We start from the raw sequence: 26,714 nt of genomic DNA, 5'->3' as shown, positions 1-26,714 counted from the left end.
ATTCATTGAGGTTTTGTTTGTGGCCTATTGTATGGTTAGTTTTCATGAGTGTTCCATGTGTTCTTGGAAAACAGCATATATATATGTATTTTTTTTAATTAGGACTTTCTTATTCATTTCTCTCTTTCTCTGAAGTTGGTTATATCTTCTTAGGCCTCATATTGTTTTTCATCTGTTCTTTCTTGGATTGAGAGAGGTGTGTTAAAGACCTTGTTTATTAATTTGTCTTATTTCTTTTGTAGTTCTTGTTTTACGAACGTTTATTGCTAAGGTAATGGGTGTATAAATATTAACTAATTTTCTGTTTTATTTTCTGTGGTGAATAGTGTTCTTGTTTGTTTGTTTATTTTTAGTGTTGTTTTGCTGAAAAGTCCACTCTTAAGAGAATTTCTCCTTAATCATAGCTTAATATTCCTGTGAAGGTCTTTGGTAGGGTATATAGATCATCTCTTAAGCTCTGAGGCAAATTGTATTGTACATTAGACCTGCTCTTGACGGTTTAATATTTTTGTTTTCTATAATATTCTTGGGAATCAGTCTACATCTGTGTTCATTAATCTGCTTCATGGTTTAAGTTTTTTAAACTAAATTTTATTTAGCAATTAAATTTGTTTCCTAGAGGACATGACTGTGTTTATGTGTTGGGTGTTTCCATTTCTCATCTTTTGATTTCAACAAGTAGCACAAAGTCAACAGGAAGAGACATCTTGGTCAGGAGTATAAAAACAGGAAGAGGAAGTCTATTGCAAATCTGTGTTAGCTGATTATCAATTCGGGTTTCACCACAGAGGATGTCCATTAACGATCATCACTGTGCTGTGTCGTTATCCAGAATTACAGTGAGTGTTAAGGGCAGTATTACAGAATATCAACCTTAGTTATAGGAAGTAATATGAACTAACAAACCGCACTAGGCTCTTTCTTGTACATGGAAACAGGATACTGTTAGTGAGGACAAGTCACAGAATTTGCACATAGAAGAAATTCAGCATCAGAAATATAGGGAAAATCCTTTCACTTTGTGGCTTTGCTCAATCTTGACACTTTGACAGATTTTATGATCCTTTAAGATATGATTGTACCCCTTTGAAGAAAATTAGGTTATGTCAGCTCTGTTATTTAAAAAATTGCTTGGCAGAATGTCCTCAGTTGAATTAGAGGAAGCACCTGGGCACTGTTTTATAAAGCACTCTAAGAATGCATGTGTTGTAAAACTAGAATAAATATTTCATGCTTAAATACGTACAAGATGAATATTTTATAAACAAGAAATCTTTTTCAGTAGTTTCTGATGAGATAAACTGTACTCTTTGTGTGTATATGTTTTTCCTCCCAGAGTTGCTGGGAACTCTCAGTTCATCTGTGCTACAGATAGCTACTTGCTTCAGACACCCAACTGTGCTAATTTAGGACACTTACCTTATCTTGTATTCTTCACTTAGCTGTACAATATTGTGGACATTTTGGAAAAAATTAGCAGTGTTGTATGAAAGCTAAATAGAATCATTATTTTTCCAGAGGCCCACTAGACATGTTCTTTTTCTCAGAGCTCTGTTTACTTAAAATTTGCCTTTAGACTCTTATTTCTGGATTATTTTGTGGTAGTACCTCCCAGCATTTTTAATGTCCTGGCACAAACAGAACGTTAGATTGCAGTCTGATGTTATTGCTGCAGCATGTCTGTAACCTAATCGGGTGGGAAGATAAGATATACTGTATTAGTCAGATAATGGGGTATGTGAACCCCTTACAATGATAAGAAAATATGTGTGTGGGTTTGTGTGTGCATGTGTGTCTTAGTTAAGGATTTTTTGGGTGGGGGTTAATTGTAGGTACTGCTTCAACCTGAGTTAGCTTGAGAAAAAATACAGTGGAAGGTTACTGGGGAGTCTCACAAAATTCTAAGGGCAGTCGTACTTCTGGAACAAAGAAGTAGCAGACTGTGTTTCCCTTTCTATTTCCCTTCATGCTTCCCTTTCTCATCTTCGTTCTTCTCTGAAGTCTGTCTTTCTCTGTGTCTCTGTACTTGTTAGAAGATAACCACCTGCAGTTTCCATGTCACTCAGACACAGCTGAGTGTCTCTGAATTCGAACTCAGAATTCCTGAAACTGTATCTGATTGAACCAGGTTGGATCAGTTGTGCACCTCTGGTGCAGTTCACTAGATTGGAATAGGCTGTACTGCTCATCCAATCCTGTGGATGATCCAAAGTTCTCAGAGGGAACGTCCTGCTGTTGTGTTTGTGTACTTTTCTGGGGAAAAGATCCGTAGCTTCAGGTGTCCAGTCTTTAGGCATCTCTGGGCCACACTGGAAGAAGAATTGTCTCGGGCATTAAATACATTGCAACATGTAATAAAAAAAATCTCATAATGTTTTAAGTGAACTTACAATTTTGTGTTGGGCCACATTCTTAGCCATCCTGAGACACATGTGGCCTGTGGGTTGCAGGGTGGACACCCCTGTTCAGAATCACAGAGGAAGGTCTTGCCACTCTCCAGGCCACTGCTCAAATGAAGATTAAAAATAACTCCTATAAGAGTTCTAATAGAATTCCCACTACTTGTAACTCTTTCACACTGGCATGTTCTTTTTTCCTATTTGTGTTTACCCATGATTGAATACCCCCTTCTTATTTCTTTACCTGTTCATTAAATTCTCATCTTAGGTCTTTCCTCCATGAAATCTTTGCATCCTAGAACTGCATTCCACATAAACACACACACACACACACACACACTTTTCCTGTGTCTGAGTTCTCATACGTGGATTTTTAAAATGATACACAATATATTTAGTTGTGTGTGAATGTATATCTTTGTATGTGTGTCATAAGGAAATCTCTTAAATGCAGGCTGAGTGAAATTGTCCCCAAGGCCTGTAATTGTCATATATATCTTATAGAGTCTCAATATGTTACATAGTATAATGCCATGGGGACAACAGAATGATCTGAATCAATGAAAAGCAAAGTCTTCATTATAGAAAACTTGGAAAATATAGAGAAAAAATGACTTTCCCCCCCTGAAACTCAAGGATAATTATAATTGACATTAACCTAGTCTTTTTTATATTAGGAATAACAAATAGTATTTGTTGAATATTTATTCAGTGAAGTTATGACATTCAACATATTAAGTGTTATTAAACATTAAATCATTTTATATGTTGAATATTGTTAAATATTTGTTAAATAAAGTTATAATCGTATATAATTTTCATCCTGTTTTCTCTGTTTGTTTGATTATTCTCTTATTCACATTTAGGTGGGTTTTTTGTGTGTGAAATTCTGTGAACAGTGATATTAACTCTAAATATATTTTTATTCAGATTTCTGTTCATGAAAGTAAAAGTCGTCATGTAGGTAATAATAGGTAACAGTTAAGATCTACTGAATATTTACAGTACACTCATTTAATCTTCACAAGACGGAAATGAATTACCCCTAATACTTATTTTGCAGATGAGGAAATTGAGGTAGAGATAGATTAGGTCATTTGTTCTAGGCACTCAGTAAGTGGTGGAGAGGGGTGCGAATGCAGGCCATTTGACTTTTGAAACTATACTCTTAATCATTTTGCTTGGCTTGCCTCTTGAAGAAAAGGCCTAATGTTCTCAGGAAACAGATATTTTATATTCTTCATAGTTATTGTGATGAAAAAATTTTAACAATGAAGATACAGTGAAAAACATTGAAAATAGTATAGGGATATTATGTGATTTTTGACAAAAAAGCCTAATATATTACCAGTAATAAGGAGAGAGTCCTTTTTCATATATAGAGTATCTTGTGAATGTTGTTTGTTTCTGGTCAGAAATAGTTTTTCTTTAAACAAAAAGTGGAATGTGATTAATAAACCACTTAAAAAATATAGCATGAGTTCATAAATTGAAGGAGCCTGGATTCCTCTGTTAAGGTAGAGGATTTGGTGATAAAAGCATTATTTCCAGTGAACCAATTTTAACGACATCTTAGTTTTATTATATTTATACTTTATTACCACTAGGTGGCGCCATATACATAGAATTCAAGAAGGCTTATCTAAAAGATCATTTCTTTGTTTAAATTCTATTAGCCTGATATATGATCAAATACTGTGTGATATTTCAATACTTCATATTTCAACACTTTGCTTTGATGCAGGAGATTAGATATAATAAGGATAGAAAATGTGTTTACTGAAAGTTTTTTTTTAGCCCTGGCTGATATAGCTCAGTGGATTGAGCGCCAGCCTGCAAACCAAAGGATTGTGGTTTGAATCCCAGTCAGGGCACATGCCTGAGTTGCAGGCCGGTTCCCAGCAGGGGATGCAAGAGAGGCAACCATACATTGATATTTCTCTCCCTCTCTCCTTCCTTTCCCCTCTAAAGGTAAATAAATAAAATCTTAAATTTTCTTAGCTGTGCTCTGAAGACTTATACTTTGTTTATATGCATTTCTAGTTGCCATAATTAAAATCTTCAGTGTAGTATAGTTAACCTTTTTTTTCTATTCACATAAGAATTTAAAGTTAGCTCTTTTATTATATACTTTTTTATTGAATTTATTGCAGTGACATTGGTTAACAAAATTATATAGGTTTCAGGTGTACAGTTCTATAATATATCATCTGTATATTGTATTATGTGTTCACCACCCTAAGTCAGGTCTCCTGCCATCACCATTTTTCTCCCTTGTACCCTTTATACCTCCCTCTTGTAATCACCATAAAGTTGTCTCTTCTTTTAAAACTGATTTTATATTTCTGTTTTTGTCTGATTAGCAATAAATTTTGCAAGAAGATTTTTAAAATAATATTTTATTTATTTTTAGATAGAGGGGAAGGGAGGGAGAAAAAAGGGAGAAAAACATGGTTTCCTCGCATGCGAGAGGCATATATGGTTACCTCTCGCGCCTGGCCTACAGCCCAGGCATGTGCCCTGATTAGGAATCAAACTGAGATTCAAACCGGCAACCATTTGGTTTGCTGACCAGTGCTCAATTCACTGAGCTACAGGAGCCAGGGTCAAAAGTAAGGTGTTATTGTGCTACACTTTTGGGAAGAATAACTATACTCCTTTATTAAAGTCATTATCTATATATGGAGCATTAAGGTACAATTTGAATGTGTGGGATAGTAGAAAATTTCATTTTTTAGAACATTAGTTTCTAATGTTCACTCTTGCTGGTTCTGCCATACGTCTGTGTGTATTTATTTATAGGAACATAACTAGACTCACCAATAAACACTATCAAATTCTGGGGGATATTTTGAAGGAAAAAAATTATTCTTACTAAAATTATATATTGCTTGAAAATTTAGAACAGTAGTATATCTAGCCCATTAGTAGATTAATTAGATGGATTCACTCTTAACCAACTTAGCATTCAAAGAATGCATAGTGCTGAATGGTATTTCCTCTCTTGCCCTGGAAATGAAAATTTTAAAGAATAATGATTATCATTCAAAGACAAAAGAAAAAAGAAGAAAAATAGATTTTTCAGAATCCTTTACAGCTGAGGTTAGATGAGTATAGGATCCTCAGTTTTCTCTACTTCATATTTTGGTCTTCCTTATTGTGTTGGGTTTGTAATTTCATACTGCCTCATAGTTAGCTATGCCTGAGTTCTCATTCTTTTTTTCTGTCCATTGGATGATTTCACCTGATAGATTCAGCAGCGCACATCAAGGATTCCCTGTTGAGTCATTCTCAATTGCTGATCTTCAAAGGCGATCTGATTAATTGCTGTGCTGGTAAACTACTTTGCATCCTGTGCTGCTTATCACCATTTCTGATTAAAGAGTCTGTGTAACATAATGTTTAAGAGCACCGGCTTTGGAGCCAGGTAGACCTAAGGTTAAATCTTGCCCATACTATTGTGTGACTTGGAACTTAAAATCTTACTCTTCCTAAACCACATTTGTAAATTATTAGGATGCCAGCAGAATGTACATCATAAAGCTGTAGTGAATATTAATAAGATAATGAATGTAAAGCACTTAGTTGCTTTACTAGTTCCTCTAAATCCCTCCCCTTTTTCCCCTGAAATTCCCTCCCTTCTCCCCTCTGGTCGCTGTCCCCCTGTTCTCGATTTCAGTGTCATTGTTTTTATTTTGCTTGCTTGTTTGTTTTGTTGTTTAGCTTCCCGTTAAAGGTGAGATCATATGGTATTTTTCTTTCACCACCTGGTTTATTTCACTGAGCATAATGCTTTCCAGTTCCATCCACGCTGTTGCAAATGGTAGGAGCTCTTTCTTTTTTCTGCTACATAGAATCCCATTGTGTATATGTACCATAATTTTTGTCATTCCAATTTTTGTTGGAAGAAATGGGACCTGAACTAAACCTCAAACAATGGGAAACATATTGGGGTGGGTATTTCGGGGAGGGTGTCAAGACTACCTTTAGGTTCAATAATTCACTAGGAGGACTCAGTATTTAGCAAAGCTGTTATATTCACCGTTACTGTTTGTTAACAGAAAAAGGATAGAGATTAAAATTCATAACAGGAAAAGCCTTATAAAGCAGGGTCTTGGAGAGCTCCAGGCAGGAGCTTCCAGTTGTTTATTCCCAGTGGAGTAGTCTGGACAGCACGTACGTCTCCCAGCAATGATGTATGTTAGCACTTTGGGCGTGTTGCCAACCTGGGAAGCTTACCCCAGCCGTGGCATCCAGGACTTTTGCTGGGGTTAGTCATAGACATGGCTAACCACCTGTGTTGCTAACCTTAGTTTCCAGCCCCTCCAGAGCTGATACTGTGGCCCAAGGTCCCCACTCACTGTAAATCACATTGTTAACATAGACTGGCATTGCTCAAGTCCCCCAAAGAGACAAAGACATCTATCAGGCAGGACATTCCAAAGGCTTACCTCCCAGGATCTGGGGGCAAGGGCCAAACCTTTCTTTGGACAAGGTTAATCCTTTCTTGCATGGTTGGGGGGTGGTTGCCCTCTATGTGGAGACAGCATGAGCTTAGATACAGCAGGAATGTGTGTGCCATATTTAGAGAACATTGTGGTGACTTCGGTATGGGTTTGTACTTGAGAATACGAACTCTGGGAGCCATGCTACCAGGATTCATATCCCAGCTGTCACTTGCTAGTTTTGGAGTGTGTTGTAGTTATATATTCTGTCACTTACATGTAAAACAATGGTAATAACAACACTTACATTATAAGCTTGTGAAGATTAAAGAGTTATTATATAAAGCACTTAGTATATGTCATGATACATAGTAAATGCTGTAGAAATAAGGAGTTTGTTCATTCATTCCTTAATCATCCACTCAGCGATTCTTTCTGAGCACTAACTAGCATGTTAAGACTCCTCTCTAGAGCCTCAGATGTGAACATTTCCAGATACCTAGTGATATATCTAGAGGACTTGTGACTCTTTTAATATTAACATATTCAAAAATAAGCATTTTTCACTTTAATTATTTCTACTAGTGGCAGTACTATCAACTTAGTTTATCTGTTTAGAGATTTACTTTTAAGATACCAGCTGTTGCAAAGATTGGGTTTAAAGAATAATTTTTGGTGAATTGGGAAATTAATATTAGCTTTCTTTATATATATACAGGTCTGTGTATGATGACCAGCCAAATGCACACAAGAAGTTTATGGAAAAGTTAGATGCTTGTATCCGTAATCATGACAAGGAAATTGAAAAGATGTGTAATTTTCATCATCAGGGTTTTGTAGATGCTATTACAGAACTCCTTAAAGTAAGGACTGATGCAGAAAAACTAAAGGTAAGAAATATGTTAAAATTCTATTTATCGTTGCTGTCCTTAAATTACTCAATATTACTTTATAGTACATATTATAAATCATTATTAAAGGTACTACTTTCAGGAAGTGCATTAGTGTATATATTTGGGGATGTCCTTCATGCTTTATTAACACAGTTGTCATGCTAATGACAGGAGTAATTCCTATTTTGGTAAAGCAAGTAATGCATTGACTTAACAGGATTTCTTTCCATGCAGGGAAATGAACTAAAAAACTTCATGTAATGAAAGGCCTCATTGGCAGTTTTAGAATTTTGAAAACGACAATTACTACACATAAAAAACCTTTAAGACTACTATATATAATTGTATTTGATAATATTGAAACTATTTTTTGAGTTTAATAGCAATATGTAATTTTTTTAAAGTTTATATTTTCTGCCATACAGGGAAAACATGATTTATTAAATGAGACCTGGATTTGTTCACTCAGAATACAAAATATTTAGTTATAAGAAATGTCCTGTTTATCTTTACATTTGGACAGACAGAATGACCTTGGTTTACCAAAGGTTATGATTAGAAAACCATTATATAAAGGATAGTCAGATAACGAGAGACCAAATATAGCACCAATGAGGTCACTGAGCATCTTTGTTCAAAAATTAATGAGATTTTTAATAAACCAGAATGTGCTTCCTTACTATGATGACCTAATGAGTCACTTAATATGTGGGAAAATTTGAGGTTGAGCTGTGCCTGCACCTGCAGCATTAAAATGTTGCTGTGGATTGAGATTTCCGTGTTTGATGTTAATCAGCCACCCAGTGTTTGCATTCAGCAAAGTATGAATGTTTAATTACCGTAAAATGCAATCACCATTTCCTACAGACAATGAATGGCACATAAACCTCATTGAAGTTATCAAAAAGGGACCAGTGGTCAATTGGGTCAGTGATTTGAATTGTTTGACAGACTTAGGGAAGCAAGTAAAGTTCAAAAATCTTGAGTAAATTTGAGAAGTTTGCCACAGAATCTGTTAAAAAGAACTGTCATAAGTAATTGAAGTTGAAAGCCCCTTTCAATCAAAAGTTCAAGTTCAAGCTGTAGAGTTAATTTGAATTTGCATTTCTTTGTTCTAAGTTTCTCATGAAGCATGATCTGATTACAAGGGTGAACAGTTACATCAGGGAAGTTTTATGCATGTTTGTCTAACTAAGGTGAAATTATTTTTAAGGTACAAGTTATTGATACCAACCGAAGATTTCAAGATGCTGGAAAGGAGGTGAGAAAATGAGACATTTTTTGTACACCAGTATGTGGATGTTGGTTTATCTGTTCATTTAAAAAATATGAACATTTCTTTATTCCTAAGGTGATAGTCCAAACAGAAGATATTATTCGATGTAGAATTCAGCAGAGGAATATTACAACTGTAGTAGAAAAATTACAGTTGTGCCTTCCAGGTGAGTTAAATTTATCTGTAATGTAATGCTTGGATTGATAAAATTATAATTTAATGATTATCTTTCCCACTTTATCCCTGAATTTTCTTGGTTTTCCTGTATTATAAGGCCCCATTTGATGATGTTACATGAGTCTCCTAGAACAATTTCTACCTTCTCGTTTCCTTTCTGGCTGGTTTGTTCTTGTCCATGATCACCTCCCCCTCAACTTTTTGTTTTTCCTCAGAATACTTTCCAATGGGGAGAGTATCTTTAGATTACATTTTCTTGCTTTGTCCTAATTTACCTAAAATTTGACTTATTTTTCTGTTTGATACTTAAGCAGTTTGGTTTTGCTTTGCTCATAATCTCATTTTGCTGATAATGTAAGAAAACATTCCACAGTGCTCTAGTTAGGTATTCTCCCTTCTTCATTCTTGCCTTTCCACCCCTGCTTTGGAAAGACTGATGTTGTAGATTTCTGAGCTTTTGGACTCTCTGTTAGGGCTCAGAGATTACTGGGACATCTATAAATTCTGAAGAAACTAACCAGTATTTTCTTTACCTGGATGTATCCCCTTCAAACAAAAGGAAGCAGGTAAATGTCATCTTCTTAATGTAGTAGGCTAAATCCAACTTAGCGTCCCATTTTTCAATTTATTTGTTTATTTTTTACAAAGGAACTGGAACCTCCATACCCTGCAGAAGAGAATGAGATGCCTTGTATATAGTAATTATACAAGGTGGAGCAAAAGTAGAGTTTACAGTTGTTTGTGTGGAAAATCATGCAGTAATTAATAAATAATAATATAAGAATAAACTCTGTTTTGTGTACTCACAACTGTAAACCTACTTTTGCCCACCCTGTATAATGTAAGGTTAGCTTAGAATACAAATTATATGTTAAAACTGTCAGCAGATCTTATTAGCTAAAAAATTCTTGTTTTCTGACTTGTGAGAAAGAACAGCTTTTTTTTTTTTAAGAACAACTACTCAGAAATTCTCAGTTGAATCTCTGTTTGACCCAGAGATATTTGCACATTGACCTTGATTAAATGAAATGTCTGCTCATCATGATAGATTTCAAGGTTAAGAAACCTACTTCCTTTATAGAAATGTTTAATAATACCTCTTTGCCACCATCAGACACACTGAAGTAGTCATGAAGACAGTCTCTAAGTTCGAATGCTTTGTACCTGCGTGTAGTAATAAGCTTAAAAAATTAGATACGGATGGAATGTGAAAGAGCTGAATTCAGCTTATTCCTCTAGAGGGCTATTTGAAATAGAGAAATAAAGGGAAATAGAGGTTAGATTTTTGTTAGTGCTCCTGTCTTTGCTTTAAGTGCTGGAGAGGAAATCTGAGTTCATGTAAACAGTGTATTACTAATACCATGTCCAGAACTATCTCTTTTCCTCAGTCTGTCCTTCTGTATGATTATCCTCTTACAAATACATTCTTTACATCAGAAATTGTGGTAGATATTGGAAATATAAAACTGAAAATGATACTGTCCCAGCTCTGAAAGATCCTGTAATCTACCCGAATAAAGACAAGCCATCAATTACGTACAATTGCTTAACTCCTCCTTAGATTAGAAGTATGTGAGGCTAGAAGAAGACAGGGATTAAACAATGCATTTTCCTGGTGCATTAGTTTTACTTGATTATACTTGAGAAAAGTATTATTTTTATGTGGGAAGACTATAGAAATAATAGAAGGTAGATATGAAGTTTAAACAAATTGTTGAGATAAAGCAGAGGAGACTTCAGAGTGAGTTACACTTGTAGCAGCAGTTTTAAGCTCTTTCCCAGGTATGTGTTCACCCTAATGTTTTGGTTGGAAAATGTGAGAAATAATTGCATTATAATATTGGGGCTATATGATAGTGATGTCCATATAATCTACTGAATTAGGACAGGTTTGTTATCGCTACCCTTCAGTTTTTATGGTTTTCAGACAAGTAAACAATATCTTCTGTAAACTCAAAGAACCCTGAGGGTAGCCACAACATTATAGAAATAACTGGGAAAAAACGTCTATCTCTTTAGTCTAGGAAATGGAGGTGGCTTGATGAGCCAACAATAATTTTACCTATCCACTTGATACTTTGAATTTCTACTAAGGATGAATGGTAATTTATATAGTTGTATTGAAACCTTTTTGGTTGCCATATGTCATCTTGTTGAAGCTTGTAAGAATATTAATGAATAATTGCATTTCTGAACCTGTGGTAGAAATGATCAAACAAAGCAAGATGCTTTACTGTGTTTATTTATGCCTTTATTATAATTCACTGTTTGCTGTAAGCTTTTGAGGTTTCTCTTTCTTTGGTGTAAAACTTTGTGTAGTGAGCTGTAACACAGTTGTGCTATTCTATTTGGTGTATTGAATCAAAATCAATCTCAGTGTTGTTCAGTTTTCTCTCTCAATAACTAAAGTCCAAATTTCCAATTCCACTGCAGGGAAAAGATATTATATTAGTGTGTTTCTGAATAGGATGGATATTAGTATATTAATGTCTCAATTATGGTGTCAGCATATGCAAGTGTTCCAAATTTAGTGTAATACAGTAGTATATACAATGTTGCTATATTTAGAGATTAAAGTGTTTTTATTTACTTGAAATATCAAATTTTATTTGAAAACGCAAGCCTAAATCAAAGTACAGAGAAAGTGAATTTATAATATGCTGTTTTCTTTCATAATTATTTTTATCTCTCAAAAAATATTTTTCCATTTTTGAAAGCTAAAATAAGTTATTTTTTTAATGCAGTGCTGGAAATGTACAGTAAGCTAAAAGAACAGATGAATGCAAAAAGGTGAGTTGGTTTCTTTCCTAATTGTTTTTAGTAAGAATCTCTTTTTTCTATTATTGAAGGCATATTTAAATTTACTGTAAATTATAGTGAGTCTTGAAATTTACTTTTTACCTTCAACTATGCTTTGTTCATGCAATTAACCCATCAGGATCATTCATTTATTCGTGGATCCTTTTATTTGTGGATCCTTACCCTATATAAGTGATATCAAAGATTGATAATACCAATGGAGAACAAATAGATGACTGAACAGGAATGGAAAAAATACTGATTAATTATCAACATTGACACTGCATGCAGTCCAAGGCCAAGTGTGTATCGTGGGCCCACAAGTGAAAGCAAAGTGTGGGTAATTACATTTGACAGTCTGGGCTAGCGTAGTTCATGTTCTGTTTCATTTATTTAATTTTTTTCTTTTATGATTCTAGAGAGAGGGGAAGGGAGGGAGAAAGGAGAGAAACATCAATGTGAGAGAGAAACATTAATCCATTGCCTTTTGTGGGTGCCCCAACGGGGGATTGAACCTGCAAACCAAGCATGTGCCCTGACTGGGAATTGAACTGGCAGCCTTGCAGTTCACAGGACGATGCTCCAACCAACTGAGCCACACCAGCCAGGGGACACACACATTCTGTCTTATTAATACAAATGAATAAATGACAAATGAAAAGTAAAAGTAAAATAAGTTAAAGTAGGTTATTGATTGCCATAGAAACATTAGGTGTGCTAGTATTTAAAGTGTTTTAAAGATGAACAATTTTATTTATTTTTAAATATATTTTTATTTTTTTATTGCAACTGACATACAATATTTTATTAGTTTCAAGTGTACAACATAGTGATTAGGTATGTATACAATTAAAGTATCACCCTAATAAATCTAGTTACCATCTGATATCATATATAGTTATTACAATATTATTAATTATATTCCCTATGATATATTTTACATCTCCAAAACTGTCTCGTAACTACCAATTTGTACTTTTTAATCCCTTCCCCCTTTTTACTCATCCCTCCAACCCTACTCCCATTTGGCAATCATCAAAATGTTCTTTGTATCTATAAGTTTGTTTCTGTTTTCTTTGTTTATTTTGTTTTTTTAGATTCCACATATAAGTGAAATCAAATGGTACTCACCAAGTTGTTACAGATGGCAAAATTTTATTTTTTTATGGCTGAGTAATATTTCATTGTATATATGTACTACTTTTTTATCCATTTTCTATTGATAGACACTTAGATTGCTTCCATATCTTGGCTATTGTAAATAATGCTACAGTGAACACGGGATGCATATGTCTTTTCAAATTAGTGTCTGGGGTTTCTTTGTATAACTACCTGGAAGTGGAATTTGGTCCTTCTTTGTCTCTTGCTATAGCCTTTGATTTAAAGTCTAATTTTTCTGGTATAAGTATTACTACTCCAGTTTTTTCTTGTTAGTTTCTATTTTCATGAAACCTCTTTTTTCATCCTTTTCTGTCTATGTGTTTCTTTTGATTTGACGTGAATCTCTTATAGGCAGCATATGTAAGGGTCTTGTTTTATTAACTATTCAGTTACCCTAGGCCTTTTGATTGGAGCATTTAGTCCATTTACATTTAAAGTAATTGTTGAGCCCTGGCTTGTGTGGCTCAGTGGACCGAGCACTGGCCTGCGAACCAAAAGGTCCCTGGTTGGATTCCCATTCAGGGCACACGCCTGGGTTGCAGGCAGGTTCTTGGTGGGAGGTATGTGAGAGGCAACCATTTGATGTTTCTCTTCCTCTCTTTCTCCCTCCCTTCCCCCTCTCTAAAAATAAACAAACACAGTCTTTTAAAAAATAAAGCAATTGTTGATAGATATGTAGTTATTTCCATTTTATTATTTGTATTTTTAATCTTTTTTCCTCCTTTCTTTCCCCTCTATTTTTTTAAAATACTGGTATGCTGGTGATGAACAACTTTTGCTTTTTCTCTTTCTAGAAGCTCTTCGTCTGTCCTTTGATTCTAAATCATAACTTTGCAGGGTAAAGTTACCTTGATTGTAGGTCCTTGCTTTTCATCACTTGGAATATTTTTGTGCCGGTCCCTGGCCTTATAAAGTTTTTGTTGAGAGATCAGCTGACAGTCTTATAGGAGCCCCTTTATAGGTAACTAAGCACTACTATCTGGGAGAAAGGTACCCCTCAGCCCTTGCCCTGAAGCTAGCCAGACAGTTCAGTTCCTCTCCATATGTGCCTGGTACTTTTTGAGCTGCTGCTCCAGTGCTGGAGCTTGGAGAGCCTGAGTCTGTCAACGGGTATCTTCACGGGCCAGCCCTTTAGGAGGAATTCCTGGGACTCCTGCAGCCCTCTGTCTGACTCAGCCACAATCCCTGCTGATTTTCACAGCCAGAAATTAGGGGGCCTTCTCTTCCTGACACTGGAACACGAGACTGGGGAGCCTGGTGTGGGGCAGTAACCCCTTGCTCCTCAGTGGGGGGCCTCCACAGCTGAGTTACCCCTCCTGATTTTTAAGCACCGTACATGGGTTTGGGAACAGCACATTCTGTCTCTGCACCCCTCCTACCAATCTCCATGTGGCTGCTTCTGCACATCCTAGTTATAGGACTTCCGTTTAGCTAGAGTTCAGGAGGTTCTCAGTGGTGGTGGTTCTGCAGTGTAGTTGTAATGATGTGTGCTCATGGGAGGAGGTGAGTGCCACATTAGCCTACTCTGCCATCCTGACCTGAAACCCCTAAAAATGAACAGTTTTAAGTAACATAGAAAAATCAGAATAAGTGAGATATTTGGAAAAGGGAAATAATGATTTACTCTTAGTTTATTAATAACTATTTATTTATCAGAAGCCTCTAAAGTTCTTCATTCTCCTCTGCGCATTGCCTTAGTTGCGTACCACAGTTTTTGAAGTGTTACGCTTTTATTATTATGTAGTTTCAAGTATGTTCTGATTTTCCTTTTTTAACTCTTGTGTTATTTACATGTATGTTGTTTAATTTCCAAATATTAGTGGAATTCTTTAGCTATAACTTATTATTTCTAGTTTAAAACTATTGGGCCAGTGAATATATTGTGTATGATTCTTTCCTTTGATATTTTTTGAGACTTGTTCGTGGCCCCACCATATTATATATCTTGTTGAATATTTCATGTCTACTTGTAGAAACTATATTCTGCAGCTGTAATTGGCTTTAGTGTTTTAGAAATATCAATTAGGTCATGTTAATTGTTAGTGCAATTCAAATCTTCTATATCTTTAGTAATTTTCTGTTGGCCAGTTCTATCAACAATAGAATAGAACTTTTAAGATTTCAACTAAGTTCTTTTTGGGTTTGTGTAAGTTCTTATTGTGAGTTTGTCTATGTTCCCTTTAGTTCTTTACATTTTGCTTCGTACCATATTTTGACTTATATAATGTGCACTTTTTGCCCAGATTTTTGAGGATAAAATAAGGATGTGTGTTATATATGGGAATTAGTACTAACATGTTGGTGCACATTATACATGGCAAAATACAGTATATTTTAAAGGTCTGTTTAATAGATGCATACACATTTATGACTATTTTATATTCTTTTTGAAGTGTCTCATATAAAAACAGATGACTTGGCAGAGGTTTAACATAGGGGGAATTTACTGTAGGGTTATTTATAAAAAATAAAAATCAAATACTTAAAAATCCCAATAATTTGGACGTCATTATGACAGATTTTCAAATAGTGTAATAATTTGTTTCTAAATAATCTTAGTTAAAGATAAATTCCATGATGTATTGTTAAATAGAATATGGGCCTACTAAAGTGGAAACGTTATCATAGATTATGACTGGATATAAATGTAATCAGATGTTACTGAGGCTATTACTACATGGTAGCATCGGATCATAGGGACCTTTAATTTTCTCTTTATAGTTTTTCTATTTTTCCAATGCTTATAGATTACTGTTACCATTTGTTTTAAAAACAGCATCATGTTTACCAAAAATCTATTATGCCAGTTTGCTTACATTTTAAAATAGATAAAGCTCAGGTAAATTGCTAAATTTTAAAAAAGATCTCAGGCCTGGTCTCTGGCTTTTGCTCTTTTCCTAAGATTATTAACGTTGGGCCTCCCAGAGCAAAGCCTGAGCTATAACCTTATATATATATTTTACATTTTGAAGGAGTATAATTTTAGGGAAGCTGAGGAATGTTATTGAGGGAAACAGACATGAGATAGGGAATTTGGGAGAGGAAATATGAGGTTGAGTTATTGAGTTAGCCGATGCTGAATATCGATCAATTTCAAAGAACTTTTGGGGAGTTTATATTGATTATTGTAAGTCACAAAATTCCATTAAGGAGGAAGAAAGGAGAACCAGTCTTCTGGTTTCCTTTTGTCATTACTTAAGGGTTTTACATACTGGCAGTAACTTCACATTTCTGGGTTCTTGAAAGGTCATGTGATGTGTCATGCCTCAGTGACACAGGGAAGTCCAAGGTGGGAGGTGAGAGATGAGCAGCGTGAAGGAAGGCACAGCTGTGCCATGGAGTCAGTTGCTTGTGTCTGTGGTATGTTGCAAAAACTGCTGGTAATACTTTTCACTTAGCATCGGTCACTTATTTCAAATATGTTATAGGTATTACTGTGATTTTTCAAAAAGCATCTCTGTTATAGAGAGAATACTTTTGGGGTTTACCTAATTTAAGTCAAGTCAGGAAATAGGCCAGGATTAATTTTGACTATTCACTAATATACTGAATCCAAAGTGTTATTGTATTCAGAAAATATATTACTCATTATTTCATATCATATAAATTTATAATGTTTAGGTATAATCAAAATCATTGTAATGACATCTCTCTACCCATACCTTCACCTAAACATACTGATCTGACCAAATACATATTTTACTTATAGTATAACAGTTCTAGGGATTTTAAATAACCATGATCAGTTTTAGCTGTAATTTTTAAATTTGTGACCATGTGCAAAATATACTCTTTGAGAATATATCAGCTAAAGAGCCAATAAATATCCTTAAATAGCTTTGCAGCTTTCTGTATTTTCACTTTATTTATATATAGCTTGTTTTTTTTAAGATAGTACCTTTTCTCATTTTGATATCCAGTTCATAGGGAAGGCATAGAATATTATTTAATACCTTTAACAAGTACCTCCTTGTAAGGATTTTGGTGGTAACTATCATTGTAGGATATTCACAGTTTTGGAAAGTCAGAGTCCTACTCTCACTTATAGTGTCTTGACCAAATTATATACCCTTTCTCTGTGTTTCATTTTTCTTGTTTATAGGTTAATAGTGATATCTGCCATAGACATCTGCCTCATAGACGTCTAGAGAAAATTGAAGTGTGTCTATGAAATTACTGATATATGTCCATTTTTCTAGGGCACAAGCTGTACTTTACTGGTTGCTGCATACCCAGCATGTCACCGGTGCCTAATATGTAATAGGCACTCAGTAAATATTTGTTGAAATGAAGAAGAAGTCACTCTATCTGTTTTATTCTGTCTTTTGTGACACTATTAAAATTTTAATGTTATTTCTAATTATCTTAAACAGTTTAAAACAATTTTTTAAAGTTCTTTAAAGTATATTTTGCTTTAAATTAAATCTGTGCCTTGTATTTTTTTTTGATGATGATGGTTTGTGGATGGGAGAAATACTATGAAATGACAAATCAAATAACTATCAGGGGTGTCCAACCTTTTGGTGTCTCTGGACTGCATTGGAAGGATTGTCTTGGGCCACACATTAAATATACAAACACTAGTGAAAACTAATGAGCAAAAAAAAGATTTTATATAAATTTATGATTTTCTGTTGGTCCTCATTTATAGCCATCCTGGGCTGTATGCAGCCCATGGGCCACAGGAAGGACACCCCTGATGTATGTATGTATGTATGTATGTATTTAAAATATTTTATCTATTTATTTTTAGAAAGAGGAGAAGGTAGGGAGAGAGGGGGGAAGGGAGGGTAAAAAGAGGGACAGAAGCATCGATGTGCAAGAAAAACATTAGTCGGTTGCCTTTCTCATGCCCTCAGCTGGGCACCTGGCCTGCAACCCACGCATGTGCCCTGACTGGGAATCAAACTGGTGACCTTTTGGTTTGCATGCCAGCAATCAATCCACTGAGCCACCACAGCCAGGGCTAAATATTCTAATTTTAAAACTTGGAATTATTATACAGTTAAGTATTGTGATGACTGTGGTAATACTTGTGATGTTACAGATTTAGGTGAAGTGAAATGAAGTTGTATGTTAGTGTAAACCATGAATTTTCAGCTTGCAGCTTGTTCATATGTTTTATAGTTTGTGCTTAGTAAATAGAAATAAATGCTGTTTTACCTATAACTATGACCTTTTTGATGGGAATGTTGGACTGATTTATTATTTGTAATTACTTGTAAAATTAATGTCATGAGAACTTTATAGAGTTGTCTTTTTAATTTGTCACAGGTATTATTCTGCTCTGAAAACTATGGAACAATTAGAGAATGTATATTTTCCTCGGGTTAGCCAATACCGGTTTTGTCAGCTAATGATAGAAAATCTTCCTAAACTCCGTGAGGATATTAAAGAAATATCCATGTCTGATCTCAAAGACTTTTTGGAAAGCATTCGAAAACATTCTGATAAAATAGGTGAAACAGCGATGAAACAGGTGAGATTAAAAACAAGAATTTTATGTTATTCAATAATTTAGGTTATAGAATATATTCAAAGTTTACTTTCTTTACTTCTGTAAAATGCTTATTTTTGTTCAGTTTTACCCTTTTCTTATCTTTCCTGATTCTTGTTTAGGATGGATTTCATCAGTGTTTTCTTTTGATTTACAGTTATTCCTATTTAACTTGACTCACCCCCAATTCCTTGGTAGTGTTCCCCAACTATATAGTATTATATTAATACTATATATGAACTTTTGCCAGCAGTGAAATTTGGTATAAAAATAACTGAAAAATGGCAGCTCTTTTATGCTGAGGTTCTAAGTTGCTCTTTTTTTAAAATTGAAAGTATTATTTGAATTGACAACTCCTATAGCTCAGTAATAAAAATACGAACAATGGGAAAAGATTTGGCAGTTATAAGTTAATGTGCCTACCTTTTGAGTCAGCATTTCCTCTCCTAGATATTCACCAATGAGAAGTGGAAACGTGTCTTCATGATGTTTGTAGTAGCTTTGTTCACAGTTGGCTAAGAACTGGAAACAACTCAATGAACATCAAAAGGAGAATGGATAAACATTGTGCTGTATCCATAAATGGAATATTACTTAGCAATAAAAGGAATGAATTACTGAAATGTGTGACAACGTATATAAGTCTCCTAGCCATTTGGCTCAGTCTTTTTCAATAAAATTATACACCCCTGCAAAACTGTTCAAAACAAGAAGAGAAAGGGCACAGATCACAAATAAAAATGGGATATTACCCCAGATGGTATACTCACAGATAGTAAAAATATGAAAGACTATGAATGAATGCTTGAACTGATTTAGACCATAATAAATTTTAAAATAATCTGAATTTTTCTTTTTTCAAAATAGGCACAACAGCAGAAAACCTTCAGTGTTTCTCTGCCAAAGCAAAATAATGTAAAATTTGGGAAGAGTGTATATATAAAGGATAGAATTCCAGAAGAAAGGAATGAAATTGTATTGAAACATACATTTGAGGAAGAGGATGAGAATGAAGAGGAGGTGATGGGAATTAGTTTTTCTCTCTCTGCCTTCCTTCCTTTCTTTCCATGAATTTTTTCTTTTAAATTGTAATGTACATCTGTGTGATTCTCATTCTTACCATGTGCAAATTGAATTTTTGTGTATTAGTAACTTATGAGATATGAGGGCAATTGAACTGTCTGAAATATTAGGCTGCATAATTGACTGATAAGAAATATTGTAGTTTATATTTTAAATCAACAGTAGTTGAACTTAGTTCTGCCAAAATTAACAGCAAAAATGTAAATCTAATGATTTTTTTGAAGTGATCACTTATATTTTAATTATCTTTGGTAAACATTTAATATCATGATGGCTTGACCTTGAACTTAGACTAATTTTAGATAGCCTACCTTTTTTAAAAAATTGGTACTGAGGTACTATAAAATAATTCTAACATTAGAGTTTTGTATTTCTTAAAAATGGTTTAATAAATTTAGAAACCTTGAAATTATCCTTAAATATGCCCGTTTTTTCACCCACTGTATCTAGATTCATTTCTAGTCCTATTGCCTCTTTTATTTTCTCCACGAAATCTTCTGTTGAGCCTACTTATCTTTTTCTTTGAATTATTTTGAATTTACTGAAGACCATAAAGACCCTGTTTATTCCCAATTGTTTATAAGTTTTTGCCTTGTCAGTGAGATGTTAAATTCTTTTTAAGGACTTAATTGGGGCATAGTAAGAATTTTTAACTGATTTATGAAAGGAACTCTATCAATACGTGCCCACGGCCTCCTCTGTGGTTGGGAGAACAGTATAATATGTACATATTTGCTGTGGGCCTGAGGGTGTGTGAGACTACAGGTATTCTTCGACTTAGTCCTGATAAACTCGGTGTAAACTGAAATTATCATTAAGTCCGAAATACATGTAATGCACTTCACCTACCAAACATCCCAGCTTAGTCTAGTCTACATTAGTGCTTAGAACCCTTACTTAGCCTACAGTTGGGTGAAATCATCTAACACAAACTCTATTTGATAATAAAGTGTTGAATATCTCATGTAATTTGTAATGCATATTGCTTTTGCATCATGGTAAAGTCGAGCCATCATAAGTCAGGGACAGTCTGTATATGAATTTATGTCTGTGTGTATATATGTATATGTATGTGTATATGTGTACATGTACATATATATGCATATACAGCAGATGTCTGATATTATAATGAATACAGACTAATGAACGACATTAGACAGTTTAAGGTCTTTTTTTAAATAAAGATTTTATTTATTTATTTTCAGAGAGAGGGGAAGGGAGGGAGAAAAAGATGGAGAGAAACACCAATATGCAAGAGATACATCAATGGGTTGCCTCTTGCATGCCCCCAACTTGGGACCTGGCCTGCAACCTCAGCATGTGCCCTGACTGGGCATCAAACCAGTGATCTTTTGGTTCATAGGCTCATACTCAATCTGCTGAGCCACATCAGCTGGGGCTAATGTCTTTCTAATATGGAATTAGTGTGTCCTGATTAGTTCCTTGAAATTAAATAAATATTCTTGAAATCTAACTTTTGCTTTTTCTTAATCAATATTTAGAGAATCTCTGTATTTTTTTCTCCCTTGATATTCAGAATGGTGAAAATAGACCAGTTGGTATTCTTGCCTGAATTTTTCTCAGTCTGTTTTGTATACCTTTAACTGCGAGAGCATTACCATCATGCCTTACTGCCTCACTGCCGGCTCCATACTCTAAGAAAATTTGGTTGTTCCCCTGTTTTTACAGATCTGTTTTACTATTACTACATTTTGTTTCTATCATTTTCTCTAATAAGTAACACTATAGTAAATATAATTTAGGCCCAGTCCGGGGACTCCTGAGCATGGAAATGTGTTCTTTTAAATAGAGTTTATTTCTCAAGTTTGAGAAACTTTATACTATTCTATGTCATCAATTTTGAGGTACAGTTTAAAAAATATTGCAGCATTTCAGTTGGGATACATCTTAAATTGATGATGTCATAGTTTCAAGAGGTAGTGTTTTTCGTTTCTAAGTGTTTTATTAAATAATAATGGTTATGTCTTCAATTTGATGAAATAATGGTGAATCCTATGAGTTATCTGTATAAGAGAACGAACTTTGTCTATAGCTATACCTTAAATCCATGCACCATCTTTACTAGAAGCAGTAATGATTATAACCATGTATCTTTAGAAATTTTCTGGTAAGCTACCAAGCATGTTGAAGACATAAAGTCTTGCCTTTATTACCTAATAATCTACAGCAGCCAATGATGATAATTATATAAAGAATGAACTTGAACTGCTGAACAATTGCCAAAACAATATAGAAGAGGTGTTACATTTACATCGTATGCTTTTTATAGGTGATACATGTTATAACATGTTCATGAATTTCCTTGTCTATCTTTAACTGTTATGCAACAGTGGACTTGTAGTTTGACCTCTAATTTTTAAAAAATGGTGTTATTTTTCAGGTCTTAACTGTTCAGGACCTGGTTGATTTTTCTCCAGTTTATCGATGTTTGCACATTTATTCTGTTTTGGTAAGTATTTTGTGTGTGAGTCTGTGTGTGTGTTTCTGTGTGTGTGTTTTCATTACTTTGCTGATTTTATTTTAGGGCGATGAGGAAACATTTCAAAATTATTACCGAAAACAAAGAAAGAAACAAGCAAGACTGGTATTGCAACCCCAGTCAAATATGGTAAGTATATCAAAATTTTGCATTGGTTATCTTGTCACCTTTTATTCTCATCTTCAGAGCTTGCATCACTATTCATTCAACTATAAATATTTATTGAACACCTACTATTTCCAATAATTGGTTTAGGTGCTGATGGTACAGCAGTGAACGAAATGGATAAGTCCCTTCTCTCATGAGCTTACATTCTATTGGGATAGACAGTAAACAAATAAAATAGACAGTGAATAAATTAAAAGATAAATAAGTATTTGAAGTGTCAGGGAGTGGTTATTAGTTTCTGATAAAGTGTTGGACTCTGTATCTTGATTAATTAATGATGTTGGACAAAACATTTTTGTAAAATTTTAAATACTTTCTAAATGTCCTAAAAATCTGGTAAGAATGTATAGTCAGGATAAAAATTTAGTGAATATGGGACTGTTCTATGTACTGGTTTTGGTGATAGTTATATGACCAGTTGTGTTTATGAAAACTCATAGTGCATGAAAAAGAGTGAGTTTTACTAAGAATGTAATTTATACCTTAATAGATCTGACTATAAAACAAACAAAACAAGAATACCTAGGTGAAGGCAGAAATTGAGATGAGTTTGATAAAGCACTGGATGTAGCTTTTATCCTGGAGACATGTACTGAATGGGAAAACAAGCGTTCTGAGGACATGGAGACACAGAGGGCCCAGCCCAGAGCCACCCAGAATCAGTGATTAGAGATAGTCTCCCCTGTAAAGAAAGTAGAGACTCCAATTAATTGTAACCCCATTATTAGGATGACTTAGATATAAAAATCACCTAACAGAACCCCTCTGTTCCTTCTGCCAAATACACTGAGGAAATTGCCTATCTCAAATTTTGATACTGAGTGAACAAAGAAAGAAGTATCTCTGAGAATTCATAACAAACAGTTCCACACATGTGTGTGCAATCCAGACTTACTCTTATTCAATAGTCACAAAATCTCAAGTTGAAAATTTAAAGTGGTTCCATGCTGATACTGCCTCCAAGTGCCAGTAGCAGCAAATGCAGATATTCTTTGAACCTTCATACCAGAGTTAAATAATATCCATAGTTAAAGTTTCATTTACAACAAAAATTATTACCAAACAAATGAGAATCATTAGAAATATTGGTAATAGAAATAAATTCTAAAAGATTTTCAATATTTGAACTATTACCCATGGAATATAAAATAACACTATTTAAAGTATTTTAAGAAATAAAGGGCAAGCTTGCTGATGTAATTAGGGAATAATAAACTATAAAGAATGGCCAAGATATGAGAAGAAAAATCAAATAGAATATCTAGAAATTAAAGAGAAAATATCCAACATTAAAATTTTTGTGATGGGCTTAACAGTGGATGAAATTTCTTAATTGATCTGAAGAAATTATCTGGACAGCGTCACAGAGAAACAAAATTATAAAACTACAGAAAAGCAAGGGTATACAGAGACAAGTTCTAACATTTCTAGTTGGAATTTCAGAAAAAGATGGAACAGAGGAGTATTTGAGGACCCAATGGCTGAGAACTTTCTAGGACAGATGAGAAATAGAAACCTACAGAATCAGGCCCAATGAATCCCAAGTAGGTTTAATAAAAAGGAATGTACACTTAAAGACCTTAGAGTAAAGCTTCAGAACACCAAAGAGAGAGAAAATAGAAAACCTGAGAAAGATTATCAGCTAACTTGATTAACTGACATTTATTGAATACTTCACCCAAAGCAGCAGATTATTGCTCATGCTTTTCAATTAGACTTGGAAGGTTCATTGAGATAGATCGTATTGTGGGCTGTAACATGAATCTCAACAATTATAAAAGACTTAAAATCATACAAAACATGTCTTCTGATCACAATAGAGTTAAATTATCTATATGCAAGAAAGGAATATTGACTCTTACCTCATTCACCAGTTCAGGAAATGGATCATGGAACTGGATGTAGAGCTAAAATTATGAAACTTTAGAAAAAACAAAGGTTAACATCTTTGTGACCTTGGATTAGACAGTCAGTATTTTCTTAGTTGTGGATACAATAAAGCATGAACCATAAAAGAAAGAAGTTGATAAGTTGAACATCAAGATGAAAAACTTCTCTTCAAAAGGCATTGTCAAGAAATGACAAGGGAGGATATACTTGCAAAACTCATGTCTAACAAACGGCTTGTATCCAGAGAATATAAAGAAGTTGTGTAATGAAATAATTAAAAACAACTAATAGATAAAAGAGTCAAATAAACATTTTACCAAAGATATACACATGAAAAATGTTCAGTGTCATTTTTCATTAGGAAAATGCAAATTAAAACCACAGTGAGATGTCATTGTATACTTGCCAGAATGGCTGAAGTTAAAAAGATTGATAATAGCAGGTATTGATGAGGATGTGTAGCAACTGGAACTCTCATACACTTCCTGGTGGGTATAAAAATTATAGTGACACTTTGAAAAATAACTTGTTGGTTTGTTAAAATCTTAAGCTTATGCTTATCACAGGACCCAGCAGTCCAGTTCCTGGGTTTTGACCCACACGAAATGTAAGTGTATCTTCACACAGTGGCTTATATGTGAATGTTTATAATAGTTTTATTCATAAATGCCCCAAACTGGAAACCTCTCAAATGTTTATGAACTAGTGAATAGATAAATTGTTGTACATTCATATGCTGAAATTCTATTCAGCAACAGAAAAGGAACTGGTATGTGCAGTCACATGGATGAATATCGAAAGTATTTAGATACCACAAAGTTACGTATAGTGTAATTTTTTATATTACATTTTTGAAAAGCCAAAAATATGAGACAGAATGAGATCAGTGGCCAAGGCCTGAAATTGGGCAAATGATTCATTATAAAGGGGCACTAGGGATCTTTATTATGAGACAGAAATATGTTCTGTATTTTGACACAAACATTTACATTTGGACTCTACACGTAAAAAGTGTTGATTTTACTATATGTAAATTAAACCTCAATAAACTTGACTTTAAAAACAAGATAAAGAGAAGACCTTGAAAATGCCTGAAGAGAAGAAATTAATTTCAGATAAACAAAACAATGGAATGTTTTCAATGCCAAAGGAAAACAACTGTCAACTTAGCATTCTATATCCAGTAAAACAAGGGCAAAAAGATAGACATGTTCAGACAAAAAGAAGAGAGTTTGCTGCTGAGACGCCCTTCCCCAGGAAATTCTAAAAAGGGGGATCTACTTCAGGCAAAAGGAGGGGATACCAAATGGAAGCTATGAGATGCTAGAAGGAATGAATATCAAGGAAAGTGTAAATAAGTGGATAAATCTATGTTGAGTGTAGGAAATAATAAGATATTATGAACTTTAGGCCAAGATAGGATTAAATACATAACAATAGCATAAATATTAGAATGAGATGGAATTTAATGAAATGAAACTATTCTGTAGTTTAATTGTCCAGAAGAGTAAAACTATTGGTTAATTTTGGAGTTTGGTTAATTAAGTATACATTATGTAATTTCTGGAATAACCACTAAAAAGAGTAGAAACAGAGTGCATATTTTCATAAAATACATAAAAGCTAGAATGATAAACTAAATATTCATGCCTTAGGGTTAAGAAATGGTAAGTTAATCTGTAAGCACTGATAATGTTGACTCAAAATATTTAAAGCAAAATTGCCATAACCGAAAGAATAAATAGAAAAATCCATATGCGTAGTGGATATGCATACATTTTAAATGTCTCAGTATCTTACAAACCAAATAGAATATCAGTAAGAATACAGGATATGCTTAATAGGCTTGATCTGATGGGCTACATAGAATGCTGTTTCATCCACTGTGGAAACATATTCTTTTAAGCACAAATGGAACATTATAAAATGTAAATAACAAGTCTATATCAAGAAATATGAAATGTCTCATGTCACACAGAGTACGTTCTCTGATCATAGTATTCTTTTTTGAATCTTGTATTTTTTATAGTACCTTTTAGTCTCCTTTTACCTCCTTCCCCCCAGCAATCACCACAGTGTTCTGATCATAGTACTCGTTTTTTAAAGAAGATTATTTATTTATTTATTTTCAGAGACAGGGAAGGGAAGGAGAAAAAGAGGGAGAGAAACATCAATGCATGGTTGCCTCTTACATGCCTCCTACTGGGGACCTGGCCCACACCCAGGCTTGTGCCCTGACTAAGAATCAAACTGGCGACCCTTTGATTCACAGCTCATGCTCCATCCACTGAGCTACACCAGCCAGGGCTGATCATAGTATTCTTAAATTAAAAAGTAGTAGTAATTCTACTCCAACCAGAAAAAACCCAGATGTTTGAAAATTTTGATCACACTTATAAAATATGTAAATAACATTTGAACTTAAT

General features: G+C 34.2%; 1 protein-coding gene across 4 annotated transcripts in view; it reads left to right on the top strand.

Moving 5' to 3' along the window:
- EXOC6 (exocyst complex component 6) overlaps positions 1-26,714 on the top strand; it is a 164,983-nt gene that overhangs the window by 33,085 nt on the left and 105,184 nt on the right. For 3 of the 4 annotated variants that reach the window (XM_037156602.2, XM_037156601.2, XM_037156603.2), the window contains exons 2-9: positions 7,563-7,734; positions 8,951-8,998; positions 9,089-9,179; positions 11,935-11,980; positions 18,425-18,629; positions 19,515-19,667; positions 22,132-22,200; positions 22,276-22,359. In XM_037156602.2, the coding sequence (XP_037012497.2) occupies positions 7,563-7,734; positions 8,951-8,998; positions 9,089-9,179; positions 11,935-11,980; positions 18,425-18,629; positions 19,515-19,667; positions 22,132-22,200; positions 22,276-22,359 (868 nt within the window). Of the gene's footprint in view, positions 1-7,562; positions 7,735-8,950; positions 8,999-9,088; positions 9,180-11,934; positions 11,981-16,425; positions 16,511-18,424; positions 18,630-19,514; positions 19,668-22,131; positions 22,201-22,275; positions 22,360-26,714 lie in introns of those variants that run through there. The other variant, XM_037156604.2, reaches the window with a different exon arrangement.

The sequence above is a fragment of the Artibeus jamaicensis genome, unplaced genomic scaffold (assembly GCF_021234435.1).
Source record: "Artibeus jamaicensis isolate MK-2021 breed Jamaican fruit bat unplaced genomic scaffold, CSHL_Jam_final contig_332, whole genome shotgun sequence".
In the NCBI taxonomy this organism is placed as follows: domain Eukaryota; kingdom Metazoa; phylum Chordata; class Mammalia; order Chiroptera; family Phyllostomidae; genus Artibeus; species Artibeus jamaicensis.
This window is presented reverse-complemented; position numbering and strand designations above follow the sequence as displayed.